Below are 17506 nucleotides of genomic sequence, written 5' to 3'. Positions count from 1 at the left end.
CAAATTGTTGACATTTTTTTAAAGGTTTTCTTCGCATTATTTAACTTTCAATTTCGATTTTTTTTTAGATCAATCAGGGTTATAAGTTTAATTGAAACGAATATCGACTAACAAATCTGGATAATTGTTATTCATTTCGTTGTATTGTTGTTCCAGTATTTTTTTTTCTACACTAAATACTTTGCTTTAGCCTGACTTTCTCATGATTTATATCTGATCGTTGCGATTCGCGAACAAAATGATCTCCGATCTATAAAAATTGGACAAAACGTGTTTCGAATTTTGGAATTAAAAGCAAAAGGAAAGGATTTTGTAATTTGAACAGTTAATTTAAATTTCGTAAATGTCAAGATTTTCAAATCTCTCTCTCTCTCTCTCCCTGTCTCGCTTGCATAGTTTCACTTCCGTCTTGTAAACCCTGTTTTTCACTTTAATATATATATGACATCATTATTATCGAATTGATCGATTTGATTCTGTTTCCGTATTATTAGATGGATGTTTTTTTTCCTTCCTCTTCTTAAAATAACTTTACATCGCACCAGCCCGCAGATTTACTGCGAAATCAAGAGAACCTAGACGATCGTCAATTAATCGATACGACGCGGCGTGGGCGTTCAATCTAAAAATTAAACATCGATCGCTCGAAAACATATTATATACATATATATAAATAAAATAGTTATCAGGCTTAAACCAAGCAGCGTTCCGGCTGTTCGTTAATGCCGGGCTGCAGCGTTTTACTCACGACCATGTATAACAAGCGTTGCCAACGATTGCACTAAAACTGGGGATCGAAAAAATAAGAACAAGGTTTCCTAGTACTAACCAGGAAGGTTGCTTCCATCGACCAGTGAAGCTCGCTTCAATTTGTCCTTCGTTATTACGACGTTTTTAGTTTTTAATTTTTTTTTTTTTTTTTTTTTTTTTTTTTTTTTTTTTTTTTTATCCTCGTCAAAACTCATTCAGATTATCAGAGAATTTTTTTTCTCAATCGCGTGTTTGTCGCTTTGTTTATTTTATTTTTCCTATTTTTTTTTTATCTTTCATTTGAACATATTTCTCTGCAAATCACGCTAGTAATTCGGCGACGAATAGTAGGAAGTATGAAAATCTTTTTCACGGATCTCCGTGTTTGTTTCTTTGGCGATATCATGATTGTTGAAATTTCATTTAAAAAGGCCTTTCTAGAGATCAGAAAAAAAAAGAAAAAACAAAAAAAAAAAAAAAAACCTTTCGTTTACCTCGTATCCTTTTTGACGGTAATGTGTATTCAACACCGTTAAAACTTCCGCGAGTCTTGAGTTTCGAGTGTGTGAAAAGAAAAAAGTAAAAATAAAAAGAAGAAGAAGAAAAAAAAAAAAAACAGCAGAAGGTAAAATTAAAAAACGAACGAGGGATACGGCGTGAAAAATAAATAAAATTTAACCGTATAATAAACAGTAAACCGTGTGGCAAACAGAGTAACCGATATCACTGACTTGTTCTTTTAAGATCAAAAGAAGAAAGTAAAATCCAAGCGAAACGCCAGAGATACGAAACGAACGACGAAGAAAAGTAATAATTGACGAAAAAAAAAAAAAATATAAAAAATTCCATTAAATCTTGATAACGCAACGAGGCAATAATTGTTTACGTTAGCATATCACGGAGGTGTCAAGTAGGTTTATAACAAAAAAATAAAATAAAATGTAAAAAAAAATAAAAATAATAATAATAATAAAAAATGCGAAATAAGAAAATTCTACATCCCGCGCCAGAACGTGATTCGCGTGACGAGGCGGGTCTCGTTAAAAATAAAAATTTACCAATAGACCGAATATTATGCACGACGTTTTCGCAACAACGGAAATATACTGGCACAGTAGCAAATTCGCGTGTCCTCGAGGTGGCTGAGCTCACCTTTTCGCTCTCTATTCTCCCTCTCTCTCTCTCTCTCTCTCTCTCTCTCTCTCTCTCTCTCTCTTTATCTCTTATTCCGATATCGTTGCCAGTTTCTCAAGATTGTCTTTTCACACGAGAAACGCACAGTAGTGAAAAAATCGCTCTTCAATACGACGCGAAACAAGCATTATTATTTCACGGTCGTGATATTCGGATAAAAATTAAGAATAAAAAGTAAGAAAGAGAAATAGAAAAAAAAAAAAAAAAATCACGGATGTAACGAGTATACGTGAACACCTCTTTCTTTTAACTCGTCTCTTGTAATCCTCTAATGAAATTCTGCGACATTTGTCGACTGTAAGGCTGTAATTAAAACAATATACTAACACGGTACCCTGGATTCACTTTTCGTCATGATCGATAAAGAGAAAAGAAAAATTCACAATCGATAAATCATATAGGTTATATATATAATGTCCAAACCGCAAGTCCCTTTTTTCCTGTGTATGTGTGTTTCTTTTTTTCTTCTATTCGTCGTTTTCTCGCACCAACTAAAAGTACTCCGTAAGCTTGAATATCTTTACGAAACCGAACTTTTATGCAGATTCCTATGCATCACCCATGCCAAAGCTCCACCCGAGACGAGGATACCGCCCCTGTAAGAAAATTGGCAAGATTTGAACAATGGCGTGGGAAGAGAAACAGTCAATCCCTAGAATAATTGACATGATACTAGTTTGTCTGTGCGGAGACGCGGTTCATCAGATAGATGGATAGATGGATGGATGGATGGATAGATAGATGGACGGATGGATGGTGGTTTATTTTGCGGTGAGCACGGCGGTCTGGGCGGATGGATACCTCGCTAATAATACGAATTCGCGCACATACCTACCTACCTACCGGTATCAGAAGGGAGAAGGAGGGGAGGGGGGAGGGAGGACCGGGGAAAACGTACGTTCAAGTTGTAATTTCCGATCTAATTAGAGATTTTACGAGTGTCGTAACGTGCCAGTTTCCGAGGGGCCATCAATTCGTTTGACGAATCGCGCGAGACAGTCTTTTCTCGTTACCCGACGTCCAATTAAACTTGGCATTTTAAATAAACATTATACCTATACCGACATATACATATATATATATATATATATATACGCTAAACCTACTCACGCGTGCTGTGATCCCTTATCACTGCTTATTATAATACTTTCAAATAAATAGCCCAACGAAATTTTCGTATGCAAACTTTTTTTGTTTTTTTTTTTGTTTTTATAGATACGTCGAATCTGGATCCATGTAAATTAAGGAAACGAAGAAAGAAAGAAAGAAAGAAAGAAACAAAGAAGAAGGAACGTTTTTTCCTATCCCCTTTAAATTTTCAAGACATTATAATACATTTACGATGTTTGCAGTTGTAAAAATTTTCCGCGTGTCCGTCATCATCGTATGCACCGCGATTCTTTTTATTCAACCATCGTACACGATGCTAAAAATACAAATATACGCCGGACCTGCAGCGCAATTCGCGAAACGTTTAAAAAAAAAAAAAAAAAAACTGCGTTGTAACGTCGCAATTTTTTTTTATTTTTTAAAACAATTCTTTTTTTCGATTATACATATACTTACGCCGCCGATTATTTATTTTATGCATTTTCGAAAGACGAGGAAAACGAAAAAGAAAAGTTTTACTCACCATAAGAGAATCTGCAGAGCCGGAGAATGTCGCAACAGACTGTAGGGCGCCACTTGAATATCTCTGCTACTCCGGAAACGCGTTAATATATCTCGAGCGCTGTAAACACAAACACGATCATCGTCTTCCGTACAACCATCGACATGCTATTAAAGGTTGAATGATACACACCGTTTTCCAAAATTTACAAATGAGAAAAGCAGATTTCATTACTTACAGCTTGTAAGTGACGTTTGAATTTATTTTATGCAATTATATATTCATCCAGGCATTCGAAAAGGAAGTAGAATCACAAGGAATCGAAAGAAATGTTAAATCTAATTTTCATACCTTCAGTATTGAAAATAAGTAAATAAATAAAAATAATTAAATACCTTAATATTTAATTGTTATTATTATTAATTTAATAATAAGTTCGTTTGATAAAAGAAGAAAGAGATTCAAAACTGTTTTAGTCGTGTGTATAAATTTCATGAAGTGGTGTAGTAATTACAAAAAAAAAAAAAAAAAAAAAAAGAAAAGAAAATTGAGTTCAAGCAGAAAAAGGGTCGCGGTATACGATAAATTCATTAGCTTATAAGTATTTAAGCGAATATATATGTGTGTAGATATAGGTATACGTCTATTATATACCCGCGACGACGGGTGAATCGACTATAAGACTGACCGCAGGATCGGAGTTCTGTATATATAACGAAAAGTAGACACATAAAGTTGAACTTAAGAAGTTAATAATACAGTGAAATTGATAGAATTTATACCTGTTTAATTCAAGTGAGTTTAGCGAGGGTCGAGCTGTGATATACGAATATATAAGACTGTAAAGAGCGAAGTAGAAAAACGCTGTAGCTATACGTATATATATATATATATATATATCTGTATATCTATATACACATATACATATATATATATATATATATATATACAAGAATCAGAGAAGATGAGAAGAAACCGCGTGGTAGTTAAATAGGTATACTTCGGTTCTAAATTCCAAACTTTATTCGCAAGCTCTAACCGCGCGGATTCACAAATTTCTCTCTCTCTCTCTCTCTCTCTCTCTCTCTATCTCTTTTCATGTGAGTACACAGTATCGTATATATACTCGTATCGTCAGAGTTTACGAGTTCCAGATAATTTCCAGAAGTTTTTGCAACGCTGATTCAAGTCGCCGAACGAACGTCATCACCTGCGTGAACTTATGCGGCGTCACGACTTGTCCTCACTTGCAAGCATTTCTTCGAGTGACCAACAACACTTACAACATACAAAAGCGAAAACATTTTCTCCGTTTCATCCCCCCACCCCCGTTAAACTTGAAACGCGCGCGGTGTTCATTTTTCCCGCGTTTCTATCTTTAAATCCCCCCCCCCCCGTGACGATGATGCTCGTCACCAACGAAGATCGTGAAACCGAATGGAACTTGTATTATAAGTCGCGTGTGCGGTTTGGCGGCTAATTTGTTTGCATTAGAATTTATTACTGCCCTCGTGGTATAAAATGTGGATTTAACGCAATTTTCTATGATTGGTAAAATATTTGAATATTTTTCTAAACTTGGACGTTTTTTTTTTTACATTCAATATTTTGTGAAAAAAAAAAAAAAAAAAAAAAACAGAAAATATATACATATATATTTATATACTCTGTACGAAATTGGTAAACTTGTGAAAAAAGCAAAACAAAAAAAAAAAAAAAAAAAAGGGAAACATTAATTGCATTAAACATAGGAATACGTTTATGTAATTTGATAATCTGTAAGAATTTTCGTTTATTAGAAACCGCTGATCGGCTGATTCGCAGTTAATATTTCTGCACTTTACTGCGGGAGTCGCGATTGATTTCGTTATGAAATATTGTAATATTCTCGGAACGATTATTAAGAATTAAGAACGATTTCAACGTTACGACGTATGAGTATAGTTATACAAAATTTCGCATATGTGTGTAAGAATTTCATTCTGAGTTGCACTGTATTTATATAATACAAGCGGGCGTGTTATTTGCGAATGATCGCGAAACGTGCCGAGAGCGTGATCATCGTCCAACGCAAAGAGCTTTATAATTCTGGATCTCGGTTTTCAGTCGAAAACACTGTTATTCTGTCTCTCGTCTATGTACGAGAATAAATAAATATTAATAAGGCAAGAAAAAATACAAAAAAAAAGAAAAGAAACAATATTAATAATAATAACAATAACAATCGAACAAAAATAAGCGGAAAATTAAAAAAAAAACGAAGAACTAGAAGAAAAAAAAAACCGTGAAAAATTCAAAGAATCCAGGGATTTTTTTAGTTATTCTACAATGACTAGAGAATTTTTTATAACCGTGAAAATGATCCGAGCAAACAACTTCTTTGCTCGGCCTTTATCAAGGCCGCTATTTATTTTAGGTTGAAGGTGCAGCGTGTCATCGACTCGATTTAAAACAAACGATATATACATATACAATATATTAGAGTGGTGACTATTTTATTTTTCTGAAATAAAATTTTCTCAATTTTTCCCAATCAAAAGATTGAGTATTCCTTGACGTATATACATATATATATATAGATAATGTTGAGAAGCTTTTATGACCACAAGCTCCAGAAATTATTCACCTTAAATTTGATTCGTTTAAGAAAAATAATTAGAAATCTGAATTTTTAAAAACTATTTATAAATTTCAAATTCAAGGGAAAAAATTTCAATTTCAAAAAGGAGCAAAAAAGAAGAAAAAAAAAAAAAAAAATGAATTACAAATTTTACATTACAACTACAGTCGAGGATAATTTAATTTCTCTCGGAAAATTTGGAAATATTGTAAGACGAACGAATGGACATCGACTTCTTTTTATCGTCGGTGTAAATATAATGCGGCGCAATTGGCTGTTGCATGAGAGGGTTGGACACGACACCCAGAAGTAGGAGGCAGCTCCGGGGCACTCAGAGACTCCTGGGTGAGTCAAGGCCCGTTGGGTGCCTACGTATGGACCATCGTGCAGTAGGTATAATAGTCAGGGAAGATCGAGCCTCGGCCGTTCACCCGAGGAACGTATTTTTGGCTTGTTTAACGGTGCCCGTGTGATAAGGAAGCCTGCAGCACGATTATAGAATAAAACGATCGTAGAAAAACACGCAATCGGTGTGTCTACATGCAACTGTAATGCCTGCATGCAGGCACTGGAAGGATTATTCAACGAACGTTGGAAATGTAAAATAAAAAGAAGAAGAAGAAGAAGAAGAAGATGAAAATAAATCATGTAATAACATATGAATCGTACAAATTTTATAAAAATACTATACACCCACGGAAATTAGGGTGTTTCGTTTGAAAACAATGAAAATATTGTATACAACAAAAATGTATTTTTTTTCTCCCCCCCCTTCGACTTGAAAAACATTTATTACCCGGTGAGAAAAAGAAGAGAAAAAAAAAAATTAATGGAAAATCGAGAAACAATTTCTCGCCGACGAATATCTCTTAAAAATATATACAATTTTCAAAGCATCCCCTAGAAATTATAAGTTTTCTTGCCTTTGTCTTTGATTGAAATAAGACGGAAAATATATATATATTTTTTTTTTTTTTTTGTCAAGTTTTATTATCTACTCGGAATTGAATTCTCTGTGGAAATTTTTTTACTCGCAATCAAATGGGTCCAAAAGTTACAATTCTTGGGTTGAAAAATAATTTTATGGAAAAATTCTATCTTTAAATTTATTTGGTGACTAGATAATTGACTTGCACACAATAATTGGGATACTTTTTTGATGAGTTAAATTATCTGAAAAATTTTTGCGGGTTTGTATAAGTCGGTATAACAAAACGAGACCGAGTGATATAATAATTGAAAAAATAGAAGACGTATGTATGTATTCGTATATACGGGGCAGTTCGTTGGTGAAAAACAATTTTTTCACAATTTTCGGAAAATCGTAAGTCATCGTTTTCATTGAAAAACTCCCCTCAAATATCGATTTTTCTCAAAAACCACGTGTTGTCGAAAAATTTGAAACATTTTGTGAATTTTCTTCAACTAAAAAGAAAACTTTTTTTTATATCATTTTCTTACATTTTTACATTATTATATTATTTCTCACGTTGTTTGAAACGGAAATACTTGCAAATCCGTGAGCGGGATTTTGAAATTGAATTTACAAGAATATCCTTCCGCGATGATATTCACTTTGCTACGGTTGTACAAAAAGTTTTTCACGTGAGCGAAGAAGACGAAAAAAAAACGAACAAAAAACAAACAAAAAAATTCTGCCTCAAAACTGGATACCCTAAATAATCATCTACGTTCATACGAAACATTATGCAAATGAAAACTTGACAAAGAATTTTTCAACTAGTCTCAAAGAATGGGATTAACGAAGTTACTTTTTTTTTTTTTTTTTTGCGGTTAATTATTCTTTTCTCGATTTCTGTCTTGAATTTTCTTCTTTTTTTTTTCTTGTTTTTCTTTCTTTTCGTCCCCCGAAAACATTTCGATTATCGTCGAGGACCTTTTCTTTCTGCATTCTCGTCTACTCATATGTATGCATACGTCTAGAAAGTTTATTATACAGCTGTTGCTGCCTGCGTGAAAGACTCCGTGGTGAATTGGTGTGTGTGTGTGTGTGTGTGTGTAAACGACGACTACTTACACCTATATTTCAGCTATTATTAGAGCTCACTTAAAAGAGGAGAGGAGCAATATTCCCAGCAATACGCTCAGAATGTCATTCTCGTTGTCATTGGTTCCTCGCTCTTTCTATATGATACAGGCTTCGAGTTAGTTCGTGCTTCGCGCAGGTTGGCATATAATTGTGCTATTATATCACAATCGCGGTTCTATACCCTCCGCGCTATTATATCACGACATTCGTTGCGCGAAATCGAGGTTACAGTTGTTAAAACGGAATAGAAGGAAAAGAAGAAAAAAAGAAAAAAAAAAAAAAAAAAGAAACAGCACATTTTTATTCAAATTCTCACATTCTACGATTTCTATATTAGTTTTCATTCTTCACCTTCTTCTTATTCTTATTCGATATTAAAATTTGCGAGTTAAAACAGCGAAGTTTTTTTTACTACTGTTGTAAGAAGAAAAAAAAAAAAATTCTCACAAGAAATTTACTGTTTCTTTGCTTGACTAATTATAATTACGCTAAATAAATACTTAGGTATAGGTATACGCATGATTCCTGCGGTATTTTCAACCTCTCCGTATCTCTGTTACGAGAGAAAAGAGAGCACAATTGGGAATTTATTATACAATGTATAAAATAATCACCCCGAAAATAGAAATTCGAGTTTTTAGCAGGTTTCCACGTTTTTTTTTTTTTTCTTTCTCTCTTTCTTTCTTCTTCACTTTGCAACAAGTAAGATTATTACAAATAATTGCAAGTCAAGTCGCGAAACTTACGAAGCCTCCACGATTAACTGGTATTGTAAAATTTCAACCCTCTGCCAAGTTTTGAAAAAGTACTGCCAGCCTCGGAAGCGGCTACGGTCAACTATTTATACATCATAGTATATTATATATTGTTGACGTCACGGAGAAAGATTAATAGGGTACATCGATTCTGCGCCATTGTGTGAAAAATATTTTTTTTCTTCACCCCGTGTTATACATATATATTTATTTATATATATATATATACCTATGAAAACTAAATATCGTTTCGCAGGAATTTGCTGGATTAAAAATTGGCGAATCACGCACTGACAGGTGTACGATATGCGTCTGTATATATAAACATAAATTACGTAAACTACCGTCTACATACGAATTTAAAAATTCGTTGATAGCCATCGTTATTATGTCTATACACTTTATACGCATAAAATCCGGAATAAAAATTTTCCAAAACTAATTACTAAATCCAAAAACACTTGCAAAGTATTTTGATTCTCATTTAAAAAAAAAAATAAAAATATATATATTTCAGCAGCTGAGAGATTATTAGCGGCATCTCTTACTGGCAAAAGGAACTTGTATGAGCGGTATTAGCTACTCGAAGAAAAAAAAAAAAAACGGAATCAAGCCAAAAAATGATTTTGTGTGAATTATACTTTGATTTAAATAATTTCAATTCATTCGAGGGGAACGAATAAAACTCTATTCAAATATCAGGGTAGCCACAAATTTTTTGAACAAAAATTCGACGACATTTTTTTGGTTTTCCAGGACCTAAAACCTAGCTCATTAGGTTAAAATTCAATTCAAATTGAAAAAAAAATATAACGCAGATACAAAAAAGTCAGTTTAAGCCAATTTTTTTTCTCGATGACAAAAAAGTCAACTCGTTACATCAAAAAATGATTTCTAATTCTCATGATAGAAATAGCACGTCGTGTAACAAGGGAATAATCGACTTTTACTCCCGTCTTACAGATAGGACTTTATTTCCGACTCAACACTCGCCACATCCATTGACTCAAAAAGTGGGAATCACTCATGCACAGAAGCTGAGTGTTTTACGTCGACCGCAGGGCGAGCGGGTGGAGCCCTTTTCGGGCAGTTTGTGTTTCCTGTTTTCGTTACTCAAATTGGGGTCCAGTTGACCCCAATACAGACTTTAACGTACAATTTTTAAATCAGCGCGCTTAAATCAGGGTTATTTCTGCAAGCTGATGAAAAAAATGTTGACCCCAATACCGATTTTAACGTACTTGAAGTCAGCGCGCTTGAATCACGGTTATTTGTGCAAGTAAAATATAAATAATGAATAAATTTTGGGGTCTCAGAGACCCCGTGTATGTATTGCATATTTTTATTCACTTTTTTGTGTTCAACTATTTCTCCCACATTTTCTCCCACGTCATTCATCGTTTTTTTGTCTAAAACTAACATTCGAGTTTATTACGAAGCGGGTCCAGGGCCGCAGGCTTTGGCTTTCAGGCAGAACATTCTTTTTTCATCGTCATTATTATTATCATCATCGTCATCGTTATCATATTCTATCGTGTATATAACATATTCTATGATATTTCCATTTTGCGGGAAAAAATCACTTTTTTCCCCGCAAATAAGGGAAAAAAGTTAACTTTATGGTTGAGTTGGGAATAAACTGATATTTTCAATTTTTTTCGTAACCAAATAAAAAATTCCACGGACAATTCCACGTTTTTCATGATCCTTTTTAAATACCCCAACACTTTCAGGTTTCCAGGTAAAAATGAGTTTGTAAACTACGCTTACTTGTCGAATTTGTAATTCGTTACGACAAGTGATTATCGCTGGATTATTGATATGGTTAAAAATCCTTCCCAGCTATGGATCCTTTGGGAACGAATCAAAGGATTATATGTATACAGTTAAAATTTTCAAATAATCAATAATTAAGTACACGCACGGAAAATTTCTCATCAATCCGGCAAATATTGACAACTCGGTGTATTTTGTAGTAATTAATCAAAGGTTTTTTTCTCACCGATAAATATGTTCCATTTTACAAACAATTCAAAGCCTAAATTTTTGTCAAAAATCGATTTTTTTTTTTTTTTGAGAAGCCGCCGTTTGTCAAGAATTATTATTCTGCTTATTTCTTCGATCAATTACAAGATAATACATTATACTGACGAAATATTTTTGGTTTTTTCAATTTACATTATTCTGTCCAGAGACATCGTGCTCATCGTAAGACACCTTTTTGTTCGAGGTACTCCCGAAGACCAGCAATAGCAGGTTTAAAAATAATTGTTTTTACAAGAAAAAAAATGTTGAAAAGTTGCCATAATATGTGTAAAAATTTTTACTTTAATAAATTGAAAGGTCTTTTAAAAATTTTTTTTTCAAAAATCCATTTTTTTTTTGGGCCCCCTGACTGTATATAATCCCTTAATTCATCCCACGTTACAATATTACACCGGATCAGCGAAAGGGCTGTCGGTTAATTATAGGGAACGAGTGGCTTGCTCGGAGCTTTCTAAATGTAAATGACTGGTTGATCCAGGTACAAGGTACAGGTGGATACCAGCAGCAGCATCGAGGTCACCTAGGTAAACCAATTATTATTTTGGTCTACCGCGGTTTGATCGTCGTTTCGGCAAAGAGAATGTGAACAATTACGCAGGATTCGGATGCGCAGATGCATCGCAGGCATCACTTATCGCATCGTGACGCTGGGAGCACGAAACGCGTGGAGTTGCGTCCTCGAGAAATTGGCAATTGCAGAATAAACCGCGCGTAAGCGATTTTTCATCAAGTCATCGCGTCATGCCAAATGCCATTTTAAATCCTGCCCATTTTTACCGACTGATATTTGATTTTCCTCCACGTGTATCAAACGTTTCTTAACAATACCAAATAATTCTCTGATTCTTTGATCAGAGATTTTTTTTTCTATATACAACTGAAAAGCGAGAAGAAAGAAAGAAAATCGTTTAAATATGAAATAAAAATTTTTTCATAGAGATTATTATCAATTGCACGAGTAAAATGAAAGAAAAAAATCATACAAATTTAGAGTAAATACTAATCTCCGCTGCTCGATGCATGTACTTTTCCACAATAAATTAAGCCGTTGAAAATTTTCCAATACTGAGTTACGTAGCATATTTTACGAGATTTTAGGTACACATGTATGGGAGATTCGTAATATATGACGTATTAACCGCCGCTGGGTCTCGTAACTCATTTCATCACTAGTGAATTATTATTTTAACTTTTAACAGCAGTTTCTTTTTTTTTTTTCTTTCGTTTTTTTTTTTACAGTTTTAAATATTTTTGTTATTTTCCTTATTTTCTCCTGCTTCTTCGGCGGTTTTTTTTTTCCCTTATTTTTCTTCAATTTATTTTTGCAAAATTCTTTGCGAACACTAACGCTAATGTTAATTCGTAAATACGACAGTTAGTAGGTACATTCCTGCTGTCCTTGGATAGCATCCAAAATGGTTTTCTTTACCTTGCTTTACACCGGCGAGGTTGCGAGAAGCGAACTAAAATATACCATCCGCGTATATTTCTCGTAGGTACGTAGATATACGCAGATCTTATAATTGTATTAATTATACAACGATTTCGAAATTTGAGAATTTCATACGTGCGTTTTTCACCGCTTGTACTATAACAATTAATCACGTAAAAGATCTTCGGAACATTCCTCGGAATCAAAACTAAAAATAAAACTCTAATAAAACGTTATTCGAGAATATATATATATATAAGAATTATTTCTTGCAAATAAATCGAAATTTTTTTTCTTCGGATTTTTCTCTTTCGAATACTTTGAAGAAATTCAAGACTGCGTTTTACACGTATACTATTTCGTATTCGTATTATTATTATTATTATTATACTAAGCTAGTGATGCAGGAGACGGATGCACTTTGCAAAATGTATTGTGCTAACCCAAATTCGTTGACGGCAACGGCATGTGCAGGAAAATCTTGGCGTGTCTGTTGTCAATCTGGCAGTGAGGCAAAGCTGGAGTAGGCGATGTTAGCTCGTCGTGACGAGCTTGTAATAACGTTTTCAACTCGAGGAAATAGAGATTTCAACAAGTGCAGGAATACCCAAATAATACAAAAAAGCCAGCTATCCCTCAAATCGGGAATAAAATTATCCGCGAATCAGGGACTTGCGAAATCTACGGATTGCCAAAAATCAGGGTCGCGACCGTTTCTCGTGTAAAAAATTTCTAATCCCCTGACGTTTTTATGACCAAAAGCTGTACACTTTAAATATATAAATTTTGATCAAAAAAAAAAAAAAAAAAAAAAACAACAACAACAACAACAAAGTGTCGCTTCGTTTCAAACAAATAATTATAAATTGAATGATATTATTTCAGAAAGTTATCTTAACTAAATTCACGAAGCATAACTAAAGTTTGAAAACGATTTATAAATAAAAGCAGGTTTTTCTCTACGGTTCGTAATAATTTTCTGACTATTCCCGGTCTGTTGCCACCTTGAAAATGAAAGAATGAAGAGAGAATGGGAATAAGGACTGGCGTAGAATAATTCGCATCGCGAATTTAATCGGCGTTGATTTGCAACGTGTCAAAGACGATTCGCCGGGGTTTGCCAAGACCTTAAGTAGGTACGACATAGCGGAGTCAGTAATTTGCTGGGCAAATGGGATCGGCTATAAATCAGGCATCGGTGCAGTTTCAAGACCTCCTAGAGATTTTGGGGCTGCAGAAGCCAACGTCGTTCATCAAGAGCTACGAGTCCGGAGACGCGCGCAATGCCGCCGGATTTCTGGCAGCAGGGCCATATAAAGCCTGCAGTCAAAGAGCTGTCTAGGAATTAGGTATACATAATATACCAAAGCGGCTTAACGCTCAAAATCTATATTTAAATTGCAATACTGTGGCCTATATGCATCGGTACGATTAATCAATCTGTGCAATGATGAAGTTAAATTTGTTTGTTTGTTCTCTTTTTTTCTCAGTTATAGCGATAATCATTTTGTATTTCATTAACTATCATTAAACTCACTGACTTGGGAAATTAAATTTTCAGTTGCATGTGAACTTGGTAAAGTTTTTCATCACCAGCGAATACAATTAATTCAGTAAAGGAAGAAAGTTTTCATTTCTGATAACTGAAACGATAAATTTTATCAATTTTCTGATAATAAGAAAAAACAAAAAGCTGTTTTTATTCGAGTTATATGAAATTTCGTTGCTTCTGGTACTTCATTTTTCTCAGAGGCAAATTCTGGGTAATTAGGTTTTTTTATTGCATATTTTATTCTCTAAGCGCAGAATAGAGTCGAAGGATAATTCATCTATTTGCTGATCAAGAAAATATTCTATTTCTATTTCTTATTTGATCGTTTTTACCTAAAAATCGGCCTTTTTATAATAGCACGTGCCTCTTGCGAAACACGTATCGAACTAGAATATCTTCGATACAGATAATGCGGTTTGAAGTTTCATTTTACGCGCATATTTATCGACTTCCAAACAGACGCGAGCACAAATTTAAAATGCACATTACGGCGTGGCGAGCACGAGGAAGAATGCTCATGGGGCGATATTACCGCTTTGAAGATCCGATAACTCTGAGTGCTCTTATCTAGTCTGGTTAAAACGAGACGTGCGTTCCGCATAAAAAGCCAGATTTACGACCGCTCGTTACTTACGATTATCAATCAGGAGAAACGGAAACGGAAGCTGATCAGTTGCGGAGGTATTTGGGCCTGAAGCATTCGTGGAAATGTAAAATTACATTGTTTCGTTGGTAAAATAAATGGCGCAACGTTTATATATTCAACTCTATCGCAGATCGAAAATTTGAATTTATACCTACGATTTTCTCCGAATGAAAAAGAAAAAATTCTAGATTATCTTCAACAATTTCATGAGAGATAAGTCGTTACTCACGTTCCATGATTTCCAACAGCGACGAGAGCTTGATGACGTTTCAGCAGTTTCACGTCCACTGCTCCATACGGTGAGAACATCTCTGCAATCTGCGCATTTCATTCGAATATATGGTGAGAAAATATTTAGAACAAAGATTGTTTCTTCTATGCAATTAAATACTACAAGAGATTGGATTCAAGATAAAAAGTGAAAAGTAAAACTGATGTAGAGTCGCCTAATTTTGACGCCATCATTTTCAGTTGAAGAATGTTGAGTTCACAATTGAACTGAGAAATCCAAGAAAGCTTCAAGAACTATATTTCATGGAAATCTGCCGAATAATCGTAATTTTCAACCCCAATTTTATAGAAACCATCTTACCTGAGAAATATTCATCTTGTTAGGTCCGAGACTTTTGACGTGAAGCCATTGTGGCCTTGCGCAGATAGGATCAGGACCAGCCAAGTTCTGAAATAGGTGTAACAATAATTTTAGTGTTGGCTTATCGTTAGATCTATTTTATTTTATTTTTCTCATAATTCATTCAGAACGAGATGTAAAAAATAAAAAAGGATGCGGCTTACCACGTGGCTTATTCTGGCACGAATCAAATTTATGCAGTTTGCATGCGCTTTTGGACCCGAGAGTATTTCAGCATTGGTTAGAGGCCTCAATTCCGTTTCGCTGTTGACAAAAAGATCAACGATATGAAATGGTGGTAAGAATTAAGAAATTTGACTGATGAAACGAACGGGGATGTTTTCAGGCTTACCCTCCGTAGTGTGAGATTGCAAAAACGTGAGCCAATTTTATGAAACAGTATCCTGCGCAGTATGAGTCCCAGCCAGCTTCATGAAACCTGCCAGTTTCTGAAAGTTAATTGATGGGGAGATATTAAGAAGAAATTGACAGTGTTGACCTTTGGTGGTAGAACGTATTTGAATTACCTGATGATTGTTCATCGCATAGTGAGATTTGAGGCGAGTTGAGAGCCAACATTTGGCTCCTGTTTTCTTTGAAGTAATTGTACAAAGTTGCCAGACCGTTAGATTCCCACAAATCTATAAATACATCGAATTGTTTATACTATTGAAGTAAGGATGTAGGTAAGAGCAAGAGAAGTTAAAGAGTTACTTTTTTTCTGTACTAATCGCTTCAGTTCAAAGCTGAGATGTTTTGTGTCGTAAATTGTGGGAAATAACCTGTGGATATTGTTCTTGAAGGTGTTATATTTGTCTGAAAATTAAAGCGAGAAGTTAGAGTTTCTTCAAGATTGGAAATAGATTCCGAGTCAGGACGATACGACACATTTACACGGCAGGAAATTCACCTGGTAGCGGCATGTAAAACTGTTGATGCATGAACATAAGATCGAGGAGTACGTTGTGTCCGACAATTGGTTTTTTTAAACTGACTATGAGTTTAAATATGTCCGAAAATCCTAAGTAAGAGTTGACCAATGTTTCCTCTAATTTATTATCCTCTTTTTCTTCGAGTATTGTGCGCATCTCTTTGTCAACTCTTTGTAAGATGATCTGAAACCGGTGAAAACAGAGAAAAAAGAAAAAGAAAGGCAGAAAGCAAAGCAGAAGAGAGACGCCAGGTTTCTTAGCTCTGATAAAAATAAACAAGAATCAAAAAGAGTTGAAAAGCATTCGAACCTTTCCGTGTCGTGGTTCCGTCCAAATCTGCGGATACCTGGTCCTCAGCTCTTTCTGCATCAGATACTCTAGCATGGGGGATGCGGCGTCCAAGCTCATTGGTTCCCCGACGTTAGAAGTTTTCAACCATTCGGCAACACGGTTGTAACTTTCCTTAAGTTTATCTTCTTCCATGTAAGATACAGATCGTTCGATGTTCCGTAATAGAATGTTGTCAGCGACCCTGCGACGGAGTTCCTGCTCTTCCTCCTCGTTGAGATAGGAAATCCCATCGTAAGCAAGCTGTGGATAAGAGAGCATGAAAAATTGTAGAAATAAGACGAAGAGAAAAGGGTGAAAGTAAGAGGAGTAATACCTTGTTGAAATCGAACTTGTGCGAGCACAAAAATTCTATTGCAGAAGCGCGCCACTCAAAAACGGTATCTCTACCTGGCGCTACATTTGGAAATAGATAAAAATTGAAGACTTCGGCATTATACTTGTTCACATCTCGGTCGCAGTTGTAAGTTGTCAGGCCAACCTGAATCGCGATGCATCGCTTAATACTGCTTTTGAGTATCTGATATCGGTCTTCGACAGTATCGAAAAGGCTACGACAAAAATATTTGCTAAATAAATTTCGTTGGCAGGTATTTGTTTTATTTATTTTTACTGGTTATATTAAAATAGCGATGGAATATTTTCTAAACTAACCTCACTTTCGTCTCTTCGAACGAATTTATACCGCTGAACTCACAGTCGAACGATACAAACTTCGCTCTATTTAGAGATTCGCGTATCTTCGGGCTGAATTCTCCGAAATTACTCGCTGTCACATTATACATTACGTACTTTTTATTAGGATAAACTATTCGTACTACTTGCTGTTGACATTCAACACGTGAGCGTACCGACTTGTTTCTTCTGTGATTTGCTTTGAGCGTCTCTGTGCTGCTGATGGTGTGAACACGGTCAACGTTCATTAGGGGCTTAACGCG

At 34.9% G+C, this 17506-nt stretch overlaps 1 protein-coding gene across 1 annotated transcript; it reads right to left on the bottom strand.

The window, feature by feature from the left end:
• Positions 1–2378: 2378 nt before the first annotated feature.
• LOC124410378 (pre-piRNA 3'-exonuclease trimmer-like) lies at positions 2379–17427 on the bottom strand. Its single transcript, XM_046888682.1, has 12 exons — positions 17223–17427; positions 16885–17119; positions 16530–16811; positions 16199–16403; positions 16003–16104; positions 15816–15929; positions 15641–15737; positions 15453–15552; positions 15250–15336; positions 14887–14975; positions 3578–3676; positions 2379–2540 (listed from the first exon to the last, which is right to left on the bottom strand). The coding sequence occupies exons 1-12, from the start codon at positions 17351–17353 to the stop codon at positions 2465–2467; spliced, it is 1617 nt and encodes a 538-aa protein (XP_046744638.1). The 5' UTR covers positions 17354–17427; the 3' UTR covers positions 2379–2464.
• Positions 17428–17506: the final 79 nt, after the last annotated feature.

Source organism: Diprion similis, chromosome 9 (assembly GCF_021155765.1).
Source record: "Diprion similis isolate iyDipSimi1 chromosome 9, iyDipSimi1.1, whole genome shotgun sequence".
In the NCBI taxonomy this organism is placed as follows: Eukaryota; Metazoa; Arthropoda; class Insecta; order Hymenoptera; family Diprionidae; genus Diprion; species Diprion similis.
This window is presented reverse-complemented; position numbering and strand designations above follow the sequence as displayed.

Excerpts from the sequence above, each read along its gene's own strand:
- LOC124410378 (XM_046888682.1), bottom strand. The coding sequence starts at position 17,353 with ATGTATAATGTGACAGCGAGTAATTTCGGAGAATTCAGCCCGAAGATA. Across the intron at positions 16,812-16,884 it reads ACAAGTTCGATTTCAACAAG|CTTGCTTACGATGGGATTTC; the intron begins GTATTACTCCTC and ends TCTTATCCACAG. Across the intron at positions 16,404-16,529 it reads CGGAACCACGACACGGAAAG|ATCATCTTACAAAGAGTTGA; the intron begins GTTCGAATGCTT and ends CACCGGTTTCAG.